General features: G+C 39.5%; 1 protein-coding gene across 6 annotated transcripts in view; it reads left to right on the plus strand.

Annotated features, from left to right (window-relative positions):
• The window catches only part of LOC118821008 (NXPE family member 3-like), a 37,612-nt gene that overhangs the window by 7,908 nt on the left and 13,367 nt on the right, over nt 1-16,337 (plus strand). For 3 of the 6 annotated variants that reach the window (XR_005008298.1, XR_005008299.1, XM_036589417.1), the window contains exons 1-6: nt 1,219-1,340; nt 2,241-2,324; nt 4,174-4,698; nt 6,254-6,528; nt 10,688-10,755; nt 11,928-12,134. Coding sequence is in view for 1 of the 6 variants with exons in the window: in XM_036589417.1 (XP_036445310.1) it covers nt 1,281-1,340; nt 2,241-2,324; nt 4,174-4,698; nt 6,254-6,528; nt 10,688-10,755; nt 11,928-12,134 (1,219 nt within the window). In the remaining 5 variants the exon portion in view is untranslated. Of the gene's footprint in view, nt 1-1,218; nt 1,341-2,240; nt 2,325-4,173; nt 4,699-6,253; nt 6,529-10,687; nt 10,756-11,927; nt 12,135-16,337 lie in introns of those variants that run through there. The other 3 variants (XR_005008300.1, XR_005008301.1, XR_005008302.1) reach the window with 3 other exon arrangements.

Genomic DNA, 16,337 nt, shown 5'->3' on the forward strand with positions numbered 1-16,337 from the left:
CATCTTTGCTGCTTCTGCTTGATCTTATTGTGGCATTTGATACGACAGATCACTATCTTACTAGATAGGCTGACTGATCGCTATCAGTTTGTAAATGTACACAGTGAATCATCTGTTCTTGCAAAAGTACAATATGGTGTTCTGCAAGGCTCTGTTTTAGGACCTCTGGGTACCATTATCAGTAAACACAGCAACCATTTCCACTTCTACACTGATGACACACAATTGTATATATCAACCAAAAATGATGATGATGATGATGATGATGATAATGAACTTCAACTTAATAAGACTGAGGATTGTGTAAAAGACATACAAGACTGGATGTTGAGTAACTTCCTCCTACTCAGACAAAACAGAGGTTCTTCTTCTTGGTCTAAAAGCTGCTAGAGACTGTTTAATTAGTTACCGTTTAAAAGCTATTTTAAAAGCTACTGTTTAAAAGCTAGTTCATGGATGTATTACCACAAGGCTGGATTACTGTAATGCCCTGCTGTCTGGATGTTCCAGCAAAAGCTTCAACAAGCTCGTTACAAGAACTTGAAAGTTTTACCACATCAGCCCAGTTTTATGAAACCTACACTGGTTGCCAGTTAAATTCCACATTGAGTACAAAATTCTTTTACTTGCATGTAAAGCTCTAAACGGCCTCACTCCTCAGTACTTGAGTGAACTTATTCCGTATTATGACAATCACATCTACTTAGCTCACACAGTGCTGACTCACTATTAGTACCTAGAATTAATAAAGTTACATCATGGGGTAGAGCCTGTTCATACAAAACCCTCCAGGTTTGGAATAAATTACCAGACAGTGTTTGAGTCTTGTGGCTTGAGTATAGGCTAAAAACCTACTTGTTTAGTCAAGCTTTTGGTAATTAGTTTTTCCTGTTTAGATAGAGGCTGCAGATCTAGGGGTTCATGGACATAGAGTATTATGGTAAACTGGGAGTGTTGGTGCTGTCATCCCGTTGCTCTCACATGTTAACTCAAATTTGTTGACAGTGCAGCAGAGGGGTGCTCACATCTCAGGGAGCCCTAATGTCTGTTAACTTCTGGCTCTCCCTTTAGTTAGACTGTAATAGCTAGACCTGCTGGAGTCTCTGCTGCACTATGTTAACACTGTACACTGTAATCAGTCGCTCTTAACAGAACTAACTGCCTGTGTGTTTCTTTGCCGAGCTGAACAACTGCCCATCCTGTGTGGTCTGATGCTGTTGCTTCATCCGCCCTGATCGGGTGCCCACTGCTCGCCAGCCTTCTGGACCAGTGTGACCACCATGGAGCTCCCTGCTGTAGAACGCTGTGCAAACCTCATCTGCATGCCACTGACCCTGCTGGTGAAACTGCTGCATTTTTTAAACATAGACATTGCTTCTCCTGCTTTTCCCCTTTTTCCACAAGTGCCACTACTTTACTAAAATCTTTTAAAGGATGAACAATCACAGCAGTAGTATGAGTGATAAACAGCATCTGTGTTGTTTTTATTACTGTTTCTGTTGCCACATGCACCCAAAAAGGTAACGCTTAAAGTGAATGTGCATACATGCTGGGACATTGCTAGGATTGCTAGTCCTGAGACTGGACACTTTAAAAACAATGTTTTCTAATGAATCATGTTTTCTGTTGTATGCTAAATAACGTACTACATTTTAATTTTTTTCAATCTTCCAATCATACTTATATTGCTATGTTACTAATATTACTATGAAATATCATCCAGCTCAGTATGCTAAGCCTGGTCTGGTTGATAATTCATTGGTGATCTTCAGCCTATAATGAGGTACAGTCTTTAATACATTCACATAGACTTGTGTGCAAAAGTTTTGGCACCTCAGTCAAATGATATTCTTTTGATTTCCTAAGTAAAAATAACATCTATCCCCCCCCCCAATTGCCAAACTTGATAGAACAATTCTGGAAAATTGATCGAAATATAATTCATATATAATACAACATACAAATCTCAGTAGCACAGTCTGAAATTCACTGTGCATTCAAAGTGTACATGGTCGAACTCTCATGTGAACTATTTCACATGATTTCCAGAGTACTGATGGTCTGCAGGCATTCTGTAGCTTTCTTTAGCTACAGTTGTAGCCCCCTCACTATAATGCTGTTGATGTTGTTTTTATTGGTGGTGGTGATTTTTATAAGGATGATGATGATGATGATGATGATGATGATGCTGATGATAAAAGGTACCCAAATGGTTTACTGTAATACTGTGTCCTCTCCAGCAGATAAACCGGAAAATGCGGAAACAGCTGATCAGGCCTGTCATTATCTTAACTGTCAGCGTAGCCATCATTTGGTTGTTTTGGGTAAGTTCTAAACACAAATCACTATAACTACAACACAAGGCATATTATTTTTTGTACCATGAAAACAACTGATTAATAGTTCCTCACTGATGTACTGGACACACCTACTAGGCAAACATTTGAACACTGTTAACAGGACTGCAAAATGTAACGAAACACTATAATCATAAAAAAGTATGCTGGCATGAACTTGCTTCTGCATGCACTGCTTAATAACTGAATTTTGAAGAATTTGGGGAATGTTGTAATTTTGGAGGAGGGTGTCAATCCTACTGTGGGCTTTCACAAAGTTATTTTTGTAGCTAAAGGATTTAAGAAATCCTTAGCTACATATTTAAGAACACATGCACAAAATTTCTCAGTTCTAACAATATACCAATATTATAACCAATTGTGAAATATTTGAATTGGGACAGTATTTAAATAAACCTGTTCATGATCTGCCCACAAATGTTGTTACATAGCCACTGTTGCAAAGTTGGACAAGCTTTACAGAACTTCACAGAGCATTGAACCCAATAAAAAATTATAGACCACTACAATTTTGTTTTGAGCTGATATGCAGTGCTGTGCAAAAGTCAGAGACTGTGCCTTAATTATCAAAGGCCTGGTCAAAATTATCACTAAGTTATACATTTTTCAAGAGATATTTCTGAGGAGGACAGACATTATACAATCCACCTGCACAAAGAAGGAAAAAGTCAAATGAAATGTAAACTGATATGTCAACTGGCGGTCAAAAAAAAAAAAGCCCACATGGACATATGTCATGATGTTTAGCAAATGTTTTGATATGTTTATCCTGTCTGGTTACTTATGTCCCAGGGAGCACAGTGAAAATGTTTGTATCATACTAAAATTACAAAGTGTCAATTAAAAATCGGACCTATCTGAGAACTGTTGTGGCATGGCCTATTATTCTGAAAAGCACCTTTGATTGACAGCCCTCAGTCCAACACCCCCAGCCTGCTATAACATTGAAGCAGAACTAAACTCAACAACATGAGATGAAATGCGCCCTAATGTCACTGTTCAAAAAAAGCATGCACCTTCGTTTTTGTAAATTTTTATTTTTTATTTCATCCCAACAGTTGTCCTTTACGTTGTCTAAAGATTTATGATGTATGGACCAACTGAACTAACTGCAGTAACACCACTTGGAATAAAATGTATTTATATAATCTTATCAAAAGTTAAAATGTTTTTGCCTTCACCAGTAAATATAAAGGTTTGGAGCTAAATGTTTTTCTCTGGACAGCCACATGTAAGTCGTGTTGTAGACTATATTTGCTTTGTCCATGACTCACTGTTCTGGGAAGGACTAGTCAGAGTTTCAGTATGGCTGATACATTGCATGAAGCTGTAGGGGTGTAAAGGCTAGTGCTTTGAAGAGTGTATCCACGAGCTGTGTAGGGCACTATACACTCACTGGCCAAATTATTAGCAACACCTACCTTGTATCTAGACTAATTGTCCATTTTATCAGGTCTACTTACCATATGCAGAACTTTGCAAACATGCTAGGCACTTAGCTTCTTATTTGAAACCATTATGCAAGTATATTTTTGCATTTAAAAATAGCATATATGATTAAAATGAAGACATATAACCTGTAACTGTATCCCACATGTTCTTCACTGCTGTCCACAGATCATCCATAGTAATCTTGTCTGAATTTCACTTAACAAACTTTGTGGTATCTTACATTGTCTTGTTGGAATATCATCCTTTAAGCCAACAGACATGATAAGCACATCATAATCAGTAAGTCACTTTTACTGCCAGTGTGCATGCATGTACTTGGCCTGGTTGTAGTGCTGGCTAACTCATTGTTGATCCTTTATTGCAGGAACGACTGTCTGGTGATTTCATAAGCAACATATCACAAATAGTACCAGAGAGAAGGCCAGTCCCATCGATGGACAAAAAGCTTGCAAACTTGTCCAATTGTCCAACTGCCTCCCAGTCTGACTCTGCTCACATCTTTTCAACTGACCCCACCTTCATCTCGCCTGCAGAATTCCAATCCATAGAAAAGGCGCTGAAGTGGCCAGCTCCTCCTACCTCTGTGATTGCAGCCAATCAGACCACTAGTCCTCATACAAGCTCATACGTTTTGCAGAACCCACACAAAAACTACAGTGTTGGGGACAATATCACAGTGATCATAACAGCAAGAGATGGTTTAAACAACTCAAAAGCATACGGCGGAGATTTCTTCCAAGCAAAGCTGTTTAATGCAGAACTAAAAGCAAGTGTATATGGGGAGGTGGTTGACCACCACAACGGCACTTATACTGCTACCTTCAAGCTGTCCTGGGAAGGACAAGCCAAAGTCTCAATAAGGATGATACACTCCAGTGAGGCTGTACAGGTGTGTAGGGTAGTGCTTTAAAGAGTGTATTCACCAACTATATAGGGCACTATACACTCACCGACCACTTTATGAGGTACCTCTACCATGTATATACAGGTTTTGTTTACCCTATCAGATGCACTTGCCATATACAGTACAGTGCAAACATCCTAGTGACCAAGCCTATTATTAGAAAACATTGTTCATGACAATAGGAATGTTTTTGCTTGTAAAAACACCACATCATTAGAATAAATGCAACTAAGCATAAATACAGTTACAGTATACAGTCATAACCCCCCCCGCCACTTTTGGAAAATGGTTGGATTGACATGGGGTTGAAAGGGAAGCTTACAAATTCTGCAGAGAAACAGATGGACTCAGGGATGTGGAAAGTGGGGTTGCTGAGGGTGCTGCATCATCTCCTGATCTCATAATAATAATATTAAAAATAATAATAAAGAGATCTACACAATGTAATAATTAGCATAGTAAAGACTAATGTGTGCATATTTTACAGAGGAGTATTTATTTTTTCTATTTTCATTTATATACTTTCAAAATCTACCATAGCTGTGCACCGGTTAAGTTAACGCTGTATTTTCATTACAGTGAGCCGAAGCATGTCCCTCAACAGCATGGCATCATGGCATCACTAAAAAACACACAGGTTGATGTATAATGAAATAAAGTGTATCCAGAAATAGAGGCCAGAGACCAAAAACAGCTTAATATTGTATTTAAACTTAAAAAAAAAACATCTAACTTGATAATAACATTGCGTCCCTGGATGAACTACAGTCTGTAATTGTAGAGCTGCAAAGCCCACCTATATTGTAAGTGGACAATTAGTGGAGAGTACCTAATAAGTGGGCAGCAAATGCAGTGCTGTGTAGAACTAATATAAGTGGTCGTTTGTCGAAAAAATCTAATTTATGTAATTCACCCTTACCTCAAATGTTTGGTGTCCGAAGTTTGCTTCTTTACTTTTTTGAATTGTAATGTAGCTACACAGCTTGCATGATGCTAATTGTTGGTGAATCTTCCATTACTTGTTACCTTTATTAGCCCCCTCAGCTTTAATGGAAATTTAAAGAAACAAACCTTAGGCAAGAATTAGATTGATCAACTACATTTGAAGCAGGATTTCATGAACATTAACTGAAATTAACTTAAGGAGGAGACTGGAACTTAGCGAGATGGATCTAATTTCACCTGTTTTTTTGCTGGAATGACAGGTTCTACTCTGACATGGAGAAAATTATTTGTTACATTAAGTCTAAAGTTTGTTTCTTTAGTTTTGAACTGAAATTACAAGGCAAATGTAGAGATGCAGTTTGCACACTTGCTAATTGATGGGGTGTGTTAGCTACATTGCACACATAGCTCCGGTGCAAAACTAAAGAAGCAAACATCAGACACCAAACATGTTTTTGTTGATTGGCTACATTTAGCAGGAATGGAGAAAACGTCTGTAAATTTCTTTTTACTATGAACATTAACTGGTCTGAGCTTGAGGAGGAGAACTAAATGTAATGGTGTTGATTTGAGTTTTTTTTTGCTGGGATTACAGGTGCTACTTAGGCACAGAGAGCGAGATCCAGACAAGGTGTTCTTCAAGGGCGTGTTCAGAAGGTTCAACATTGAGGAAAAAGTGGTGTGTAATGCCCAGAGGAGTGAGAGGTTGCTAAAGAACTCTCAATGCTGCTGTGAATACAAAAATCCAATTACTGGAGAATCATGGATTTGTCGTAAACCCAGCCGTCTGCCATGCTCAGCCTGGGTGGACCATATCATAGGAGGCTACCAAGCACAGCTGTCCAAACTGGAGTCCACACTGTTACACAGGTAAATGCTGGGGGGGGTGGGGGGCAAAATCAATACAGCATATTATCACAATACATTGCCTGGAAATACTGTACCGATATACTGATGCCAAGTATCAGTATTTAATTATATTAATTGCAAATACACATTAAACTTTTTGGTACAAGATTGATTAAAATCAATTGCTTTTTCAGTCCACTAGGGTTAGGTTAGGCTAGGTAAGTAAGTTTAGCCAAAGTGACAGTGGAAGAAGTCAAAACAAAGATCGGAAAAAGAATCAGAAATGCGTCGTCCATGTTTAAATCAAACATGTGGATTATTTTGAATTTTTTAACAAGGAAGGGATGAAGGACATAGATATGACCCATGCAGTTTGAAAGGATTGTTGTATGAAAATAAAATACTATGAACATGAGGGCTCACTTTACACGCCACCATCCAGAGATTGCGTTAACCAATGACAGCAAAGCCAACATTGAAACGTCTCGATTAAAACAAACAACACTGGACACTCTTAGCTTGACAAAGCTACCTTCCAATTCTGAGAGCTAAGAAAATAACACAATCCATCACCTACTTCATGTGCAAAGATCTGCCTCCATATAACGTTGTGGAAAATAAGGGCTTTTGTTACATGCATGAGACACTAGAAAATCAAATCAAATCAAATCAAATCAAATCAGATTTATTGTCACATCACAAGAGTACAGGGACACAGGTGAGTGAAAAACTTGAGTGCGAGTTCCACAAATTATGCAGAGAACAGTATTTACACATAGATAAACAAAACTATAGATAGGATAGAAGAATAGATAAAACCAATTTAACTAAAATATATACATATAATCTTACACAATAACTTAAAAATAATAATATTGCACCGAGACATATAATATTGCACTGGGAATGTAGAGTGAGTGTAATCAACTATATACTATATATAGTAATGGATATTACAATGCTATGTAGATGTGCAAGTAATCACACTAGGTGTGGAGGTAGAAGATGGTACAGTAGGTGGCAGAGTATTTAGTAAAGTGCAAGGTACAGGAAGTTAAGTGGAAGCGCAGGGGGAGAGTATTGTCTTTGGATAGGTATTCAAAGTCCAGCTATGCAAGTAAAGTGCGGGAGTACAGTGGGTGCACGTACGTGTAATGGGAAGGGTTGGGCTGGGCAGAGCAGTGATTACTGGCTGTTCAATAGCCTGGTTGCATGGGGGAAGAAGCTGTCTTTGAGCCGACTGGTTCTGGCTTTTAAGCTTCTGAGCCTCCTACCACTCGGCAGCTGAGAGAACAGACAGTGACTAGGATGGGAGGGGTCCTTCATAATCCTTCTGGATTTCCTCAGGCAGCGACTGGTGTATAAATCCAATAGGTTAGGGAGCTGAACCCCGGTGATGGACTGTGCTGTCCGCACCACCCTCTGCAGAGATTTCCTCTCACGAACAGTACAGTTCCCGTACCAGGTGGTGATGCTGCCCGTCAGGATGCTTTCCACAGTGCAGGTGTAGAAGGTCTTAAGGATGCTGGGGTTCAGGCCAAACCTCCTCAGCCTTCTGAGGAAGTAGAGGCGCTGGTGGGCCTTCTTCACCACCTGTGAGGTGTGCACTGCCCATGTCAGGTCCTCGCTGATGTGAACACCGAGAAACTTAAAGCTGCTGACCCTCTCTACCGCAGTCCCATTGATGGAAATCGATGGGTGTACTGTCTCCTGCTTCCTGAAGTCCACGATCAGCTCCTTGGTCTTACTGACGTTTAGAGAGAGGTTATTCTCCTGGCACCAGTTTTCCAGGATTTTAACCTCCTCTCTGTAGGCCGATTCATCGTTGTTGGAGATCAGGCCCACAACTGTTGTGTCGTCAGCAAACTTTATGATGACGTTGGAGCTGTGTCTAGCAGTGCAGTCATGGGTGTACAGGGAGTACAGGAGCGGGCTGAGCACACAACCCTGGGGGGCTCCGATGTTGAGGGTCAAAGAGGAGGATGTGATACTTCCCATCCTTACCACCTGCCGTCGGTCCGTCAGGAAGTTCAGGATCCAGCTGCACAGTGTGCTGTTCAGACCCAGATCCCGGAGCTTGCAGTCGAGCCTCGAAGGAACGATTGTGTTGAATGCTGAACTGTAGTCTACAAACAGCATTCTCACATACGTGTCCTTCTTTTCCAGGTGGGAGAGGGCAGTGTGCAGGGTCAGGGCGATTGCATTGTCGGTGGATCTATTCCGCCTATATGCAAATTGCAGTGGGTCCAGGGTGGCAGGCAGTGAGGAACAGATGATATCTCTGACCAGCCTCTCAAAGCATTTGCTTACGATGGAGGTCAGGGAAACAGGTCGCCAGTCGTTCAGACAGGTAATACTAGCTGTCTTTGGAACTGGCACAATGGTGGCTAGTTTGAAACTAGCTGGCACGACCGAGAGAGACAGTGAGGTGTTATAGATGTCTGCAAAAACTCCTGCTAGTTCCCTGTAGCAGGCTTTAAGCACTCTCCCGGGAATGCCATCTGGTCCTGCTGACTTGCGTGGGTTCACCCTCTTGAAGGCTTTGCACACATCAGCTACGGAGACGGAGGGGGCGTTGGGATCAGCGGTGGGCGGGGCGCTCTCCAGTGGTGCTGCGGGAATCCCGTCGAAGCGAGCGTAGAAGTTATTAAGCTCGTCCGGCAGATCAGCGCTGGTACTGGGCAGAGTGCGAGAGGCAGTTTTATAGTCAGAGATTGTATTTAACCCCTGCCATAAGCTTCGTGTGTTGGCTGTGTTGAACTGTGCTTCCACTTTCATTCTGTACGCACGTTTAGCTGCTCTGATGGATTTACGGAGAGCGTAGTTGGATTGCTTGTACTCCTCCGTATTTCCCGCTCTGAATGCAGCGCTGCGTGCGCTGAGGGCGGAGCGAACCTCACAGTTCAGCCAGGGCTTCTGATTGGGGTAAACGCGGACTTGTCTGCAGGGCACTACGTCATCAACACACTTGCGTATGAAGGCGGTGACTGTGTCTGCGTACTCGTCCACTAGAAGCCAGGTATGTGACTTTTTTCACCAACACAGTTGTATCAAAGTTCTTCAGAGAAGTAAAGCTTGAAGTTGAAGAATCTATGAGTACAGCAGAAAGGATTGCATTAACTTGCAATGCATGGATGTCTAGGACAGTCGATTCCTAAGTGACTGTAACAGGACACTATCTCTTAGAGGACTGGCAACTGCTGCCACACAGCGGCAAACACTACAGATCACCTGCAAAGCAAACAGAAACCTGGTGGTTGTATTTGTGTGTGTGTATGTGTGTGTGTGCGTGTGTGTGTGTGTGTGTGTGTGTGTGTGTGTGTTTGCAAAAACATGGACCATCTCGACGGTCCTTAAGGCTGGTTTGAGAACTTATAGCCTTAAAAAAGAGAAAAGTCTCTCTTTATGTTTCATTTTGTCATAAACTATTCTCAACACCTTGTGTTGGACACCTACCATAGAATCCTTCACCTTCACCACCCCACTAGGGTTCTTTAGGATGAAGCAGTATTGTTGTGCTAACCCAGCAAACCACCCTAAAGTACAAGTAATATAGTCTTTACATAACATGATTAGTCCTGGGTTTACTAAACACAAGATCTCTCACTCACAAGGGCATGAATGTACATATTTTCTCAAGGCCAAAGATTTAAGCTTTCTCTTTTTAACTGAAACATGGCTTAAACCAAACAATTACAGTGTTTTAAATCTATGTACTCCCTCTGGATACAGTTATAGGCATAATCAAAATATATCTTGGGCCAGCCTGGATGTCTGAGTACCTTCTCACAAATTTAGGTACACCTTGGAACTTATTCTGACATTTGGCAGTGAAAATAAGGTTCTTAAATTCTCAGCTGGAGTGATGAAGATGCTGTGAATATCTTTGAGATGAGTTAAAGTGATGAAGATCCAGTGAACACCTTTGGTGTAAGTTGGAGTGACAAAGCACCACAGAATACCTCTAGGAAGAGTTGGAGGGCTGATAAAGCTCCACTGAACACTCCATTATTTCCACTGAAATAAATGCAAAAAATACAAAAAAACCTGTAGCTCATTGAAGACTTCATGTGCACAGAAAAATACTTCTGCACTCACACTGATTTATCAGCTGTGCACTTGCAAATGTGAATACTTTTACAATTAATACAGAAAACTCTTTCCCCTCTTCTGTCTGCAGTGACTACACCAATAAATATCTACCTGGAGATATCACAGTGAATGTGTCTCATCATGACCTGAACTCAAGTAAGTGCCTGCACAAAAAGACAGTCTCCAAAGCTGAGAACATTTTGACAAGATTATATTTAATGGCCACAGAGACAGTAAGAAGTGGTCAGGGTAAAGGGACTTGATCTTTCACTGAACAATTGTTTTAAATGACCATAATGCCAAAAAATGAAGCATACTAAAAGGGCGTTTATTTGTTATTATAGTGATTATTTTCAGTGCTGACAATAATTCCTCTCCCAGTCTAGGCTATAATGGGAATATTCCATTTTGGTATGTGATTCCACAGCAATGAATGTGATTACATGCATCTAGTAATCAGACAGCTGCAGAAAATTTGATTTTGTCAGTTATTAATTTAACACACTCACATGCACTTGGGTGATCAGATAATGGGGAAGCTCCAGGTGTACATCAATCAGTTGCAAAACAGTAATTGGATTTCTGCTTTGCAACCAGCCAATAAACTCACAGAATAAGACGATGTAAATGTAATGTAAAACTCAAATGTCATGCTTCAGCTTTTTTTTTTTTTAAACATTGGTACACTTTGGCAGAAAACGTGAATTTACATCATCTAGAAGATAAAGAACATTCAGATTCTTCATTTTGTCAAGCATGTAGTTGGTTTCAGCCTTGTTTTGTTGCCATTTCACAAGTACTGTTTTAAATGTTGCTTGCTGTTTCTGGGACAGCAGTCTGTTTTTGCACGTGCACAGACTGAGAAAAATTCCAAAAATCAGAGTGAGGCTATACATGCTTTGAAAACCTGACTACTGAGCAAAAAACAAAATCTCTTTATCAGATTTCTTTGTTATATTACTAGGCCTTATATGAGCTAAGAAATCTGAATATGCTGTTTGTATGTCCACTTGAGTAATCAGATAACTGCTAAATGGGATTATTAAGCGCATGTAAACACTTTCACTCTTTCACATCAAAGAACTCTGAATGACTGTTGACAATTTAACCAGTTAACTGTGCAGAAATATGAATGAAATGAAATCTCGCTTTATATTAGCTGTAAATTGTAATTTGAGAAGGGCCCCATTCATGTCTTTGCCTGGATCTGCCTCTGGCTTATGAACGTATTGCATAGTGATGAACATGACAGAAAGCAAAAACTGTCCAACTCACTGTTTAAACATGTGCATGTGTCTGAACGTGTGTGGATGCATGTGTGTGTAAAGGTAGGAGCGTGAAGTGTGTTCCAGGACTAGACGCACCCTCACCAGCTGGGTTCTACCTGAATGATAAATGGACGTCGCTGATGTGCCATGCCCAGTCTTTCCCTACAGCCAATCAGATTGCAATATGCTTGAAAGACAAGCAGGTTCTGATGATGGGAGATTCCACGTTGAGACAGTGGTACGAGTATCTGCTGAAAACTGTCCCAAGTATGTCACATATGCAAAACATACATAAAAAAATAATAATACATGGAATTTATTTGATTCACACTTTACACAAACAAAATGTTATATATAACAGCAGTAATTTTAAAGTCTACTTTTGTGTTATTGCTATTTATTGTTAACAAGATAGCTAGCTTGCTGGCAACCCCAACCTAAAGGATTTGCTTTGTTGCCAAAGGGTTGTGGAATTTATTAAAAATATTATTGACGCATCCAACCGAGTTGTTGAACAATGACAAACTGTATCTTTTTTCCACATATGTTTCTTAATACCCTTTTTACTGCATTCTCCAATGGTCAGGACCACCACAGAGCCAGTATTATTTGAGTTGTGGATCATTCTTAGAACTGCAGTGACACTGACATTTTCCACCTTGTAGATGTATAGGAGACAATAGCTTTGTTGCTGCGCTGGCTGGATATTTTTGGTTGGTGTACATCAGTCCATCAGTGACACTGAGCTCTTTAAAAACTCCAGAAGCTTTGCTGTGTCATATGTGCTGTGTCTAGCCTCAGGTGCTCTAGGGGATATAAATTAAGAGTAACTTAGGCTAAGAGCACACAATACATGTCATCTGCCCAAATCTGGGTCAAAAGTGAGTCTCAGTGAGCCAGAATGAACTTGCATAGTTTTGTGCAAAGCTTAGGTTTTCTCACTAGGCTAACGCTAGCTTCTAGCAAACATGGTTGAATGTGGAGCAAAAATAGTTTAGGCTAACCACTTAACACACAAATATGCAGGTTTACTTGCTCAGATTTTAGTCTTTATTCTCTAAACTTCCATCAGTAAGGCTTTAGTGAGTTGAAATAAACTTTTAGTGAAACTGTTACATGATAGTCTACTGCTGCTAGAAGGGAAGCAGCAAAGTCTGGTGATCAAGTCCCTCCCTCAGACGTAGTGGCCAAATCTCACTTCATGCTAACGCCGTGGGATATGATGGCTGAGGCCACAGAGCAGGGGGAGTCGAGCAACAAGTTCTTTCTCTCTTTTTGGCTCACATGCTCATGCTGCCTTTAATGAGAACCAGCTGGTCCTGGTTTGCTATTGGCAGCGCAGCGTCATGCTGCTTCCCGCAGCTATCATCTGTGCTTGGATCTCAGGGACTGGAAAAATGTGGTGTGTAGCACATTTTATACAAATAGTCTATATTACCGTATTAAGCCATCCAAGAGGAGTTAACCATTTAAAAACACAATTTTGATTGTAGGGCATCTTTAACCCACAGCAGAATTTTAGAATGCTTTTGTGGATTCCTGACAGTTTTCAAAGTCAGATACTCGTTGATTGCTTTTTTAAACAAAATGGTTTAATCACAAAACCAGCAAAAAAGACAATTACTAGTTAAGTTCACTTTAAAGCCGACTCCCACCTCTTTCATATGAAAACAAATCCTAGAGATAGAAATTAACACAGAGCTGTCAGTTCAGCTCTGAAGGGGTAATGCACACTGAAATTGTAAAAGGCATTCTACTTGTAGTATTGAAAATACATTGTAAAAATGAGAATACCTGGACGTAAAGAACAGGAATATGAAATGAGCTGTCTATAACAACTACTGAAGTTCTTCACTATTATATCCTAGCAATGGATGTGATCATCACCATGTCATACCCACATTGCTTAAGGCTGCATAACTAATCTAAGAACTTTCTCCAGCTACAGTTTCACAAAGTCTCCATGTTTCTTTGAACTGAACTAAACTGAACTGAACTGAAGATAGAAGTAAGAGATAACCAGCATTTATACAAAGACAATTAAGCAAAGTTAGTTTTGGCTCTAGTTGTGACTGCTCAACGACAATGTATGAGAAGCGTCCTCACACACTTGTTCGGTCAGTGTAAAGAGCCTGAGACAAACTGGAAAGGGACAGAAAACAGAGATATCAGGCTAGCTAGCCAGTTTAGTTGATTCATAAAGGCTCTGAAAAGTCCCTATGGATCAAAACAAATATTTCTCAACCATGGAAATAATGGACCAAATCATCAATACTGAATGAAATATATGTTTGCTTATCAAAGTTTTCTCACTCGCACTGGACTGGCTAACTGGCTGGCATGAACTTTGCTAACTACGTATTTAGTAAAGCAGTGTTGTAAGTCTTTGTCTTTCGGCAGGAAGAGAGGTCAGGAGGACAAGGTTTTGCAGGAAGGATATTCTTTATTTGAAAAGAGCGCACCCCTTATCTCTTTTAAACCCAGTCTGACCAACAGCTTTCCAATGGGGACATAGTATTTGTCCTACAGCTATTGCTTGTTAAGAGCAATCAGGACAACAAATAGTCTGTTGTGAGGTATACAAGTAGCTGTTTGTGCGCATACTGAGGACAGTAGACATTCTGCTCTAGTCCCCTACTAGGGACAAGAACCCCCCTGCACTGTAAGTTAGGAAACACCTAATTGAGGTGGACATCTGCTAGCCATGTGACCCGTCATGAGGGGACTCTTTAGTTTAGTGAGGGCTAGAATAGATAGGAAATAACTACAAAAAAAAGAAAAGGGAAAATGTATAACAGCAGCTAAAATAACTGTTGAAACACATCGCTAAACAAAGATTTTAAAACTTTTGACTCTTTAATTTCCATGTTATTGCTGCTGAGTAATCCTGTCAGACTCCTCTTTCTCCATATCTGATCAACAGAACACTTTTAATTGCTGTAAGCCTTGATTTTGTTGGGTGTTTCATAGTAAAAAATAGCATTGAAAAAATGTGTACAAATTTTTGTTACAAATCAAAACTAGAATATTTTGATTAGAAAAAGGGAACTATCTAGTCATCTAAAATGTAACCCATGTTGAAATTGGCTATAATTATGGATTTTCAATATTTTTTAAATTATTTAATATAATAAATAAAAATAAATTAAAATAAAATCATCTTTTACATGGACATGCAGCATTCTGCCTTTTACCAGAATTATTTACAGTTTTATTACAGCATCATAACAGTGTTGTAACTTCATTACCATTAGCTTTATACAAAACAGCTCACCAACCTCAGCAATAGAACTAGTGGTATCATTACATGCACTTCACTGTTATAAAGCCTTATCTAATTAGAATAGTACATTTCAACCAACATGTTCTTCCTCCTTTCTACTGAATTTCATGGATAAAAAGGTTAAATATCAAGAACATAGATATAAGAGCCCCATTAAATTGTTGAAACATATACACATATGTTGTATAACATAATCTACTGTCTGTATGCTTTAAAAATGTGTTTAGCAGCTGAGCAGCTATATTCAGGTCCATTAAATGCTAGAGGCAAAAACAATGCTTGACTTCTTGCTGGCACTTTGCGTTTGGCTTCTAAAGGAAGTTCAATTGTCAGGTTTCCTTTTCTTTGCTGTCATTTACACACAGCTGTTCTAACTTTATTTCACTCTGTTTTACAACAGGTTAATGTAGCAAATACACACTTAAAAATAAAGGTCCTACAAAGTTTTGTTTGATGCAAGAGCCTCTTTTGGTTCCCTAATGAACTGTGTTTGAAAGCAAAATTTGAGCTGAAATTAATGCATTTAAATGTAAGTATGCTATACCAATGTAATGGTTCTTCTTAGACTTTCTTCTTCATACCTTAAGGTTTTTCACAATCACATATCTCATTTACAAAAATGGCTCTCTGCAGAACTATTAATTAAAAGGTTCTTCAAGAAATCAAAAGTGGTTCTTCTATAGCAAAATCATGCAAAGAACCCTTTTTGGCACCTTTATTTCAAGAGGGTCCCTTTCACTCTCCTGCTGCTTTTTATATTAGGTAATTTTGTTAATTAAGCTGGATATTAGTTACCTAGCTGACTAACAGCAATTTTCAAGCACAGTGACCTCGAAAGATTAGCTGAGCAATGGCCGAGCCTTGAAATCAGATTTCAGCTAGTCAGTTCTCTGTTTTGTAGAGATGATAATTCAGCTATTTCGCTACCAAGCCAACTTACATTAACACCATTGGCAATCACTAGCTAAATAACAGCTTCTAACTTGGAAAAAACTATATTTTAAATTACCTGGCCAGTGGCCAGTATTACTACCCTTTCAGCCTTTTGCTATTATGATTTCTTCTAATCTAGAGGTTAATTAATTTATCTTAGCCAGGCTACTAAGCACCATAAAGAGTTTATCACTGAGATTGGCACATGGATAGAACATGAATTTTGATTGATTATCCCACATTCATCAGCTGCA

Source organism: Colossoma macropomum, unplaced genomic scaffold (assembly GCF_904425465.1).
Source record: "Colossoma macropomum unplaced genomic scaffold, Colossoma_macropomum, whole genome shotgun sequence".
Classification (NCBI taxonomy): Eukaryota; Metazoa; Chordata; class Actinopteri; order Characiformes; family Serrasalmidae; genus Colossoma; species Colossoma macropomum.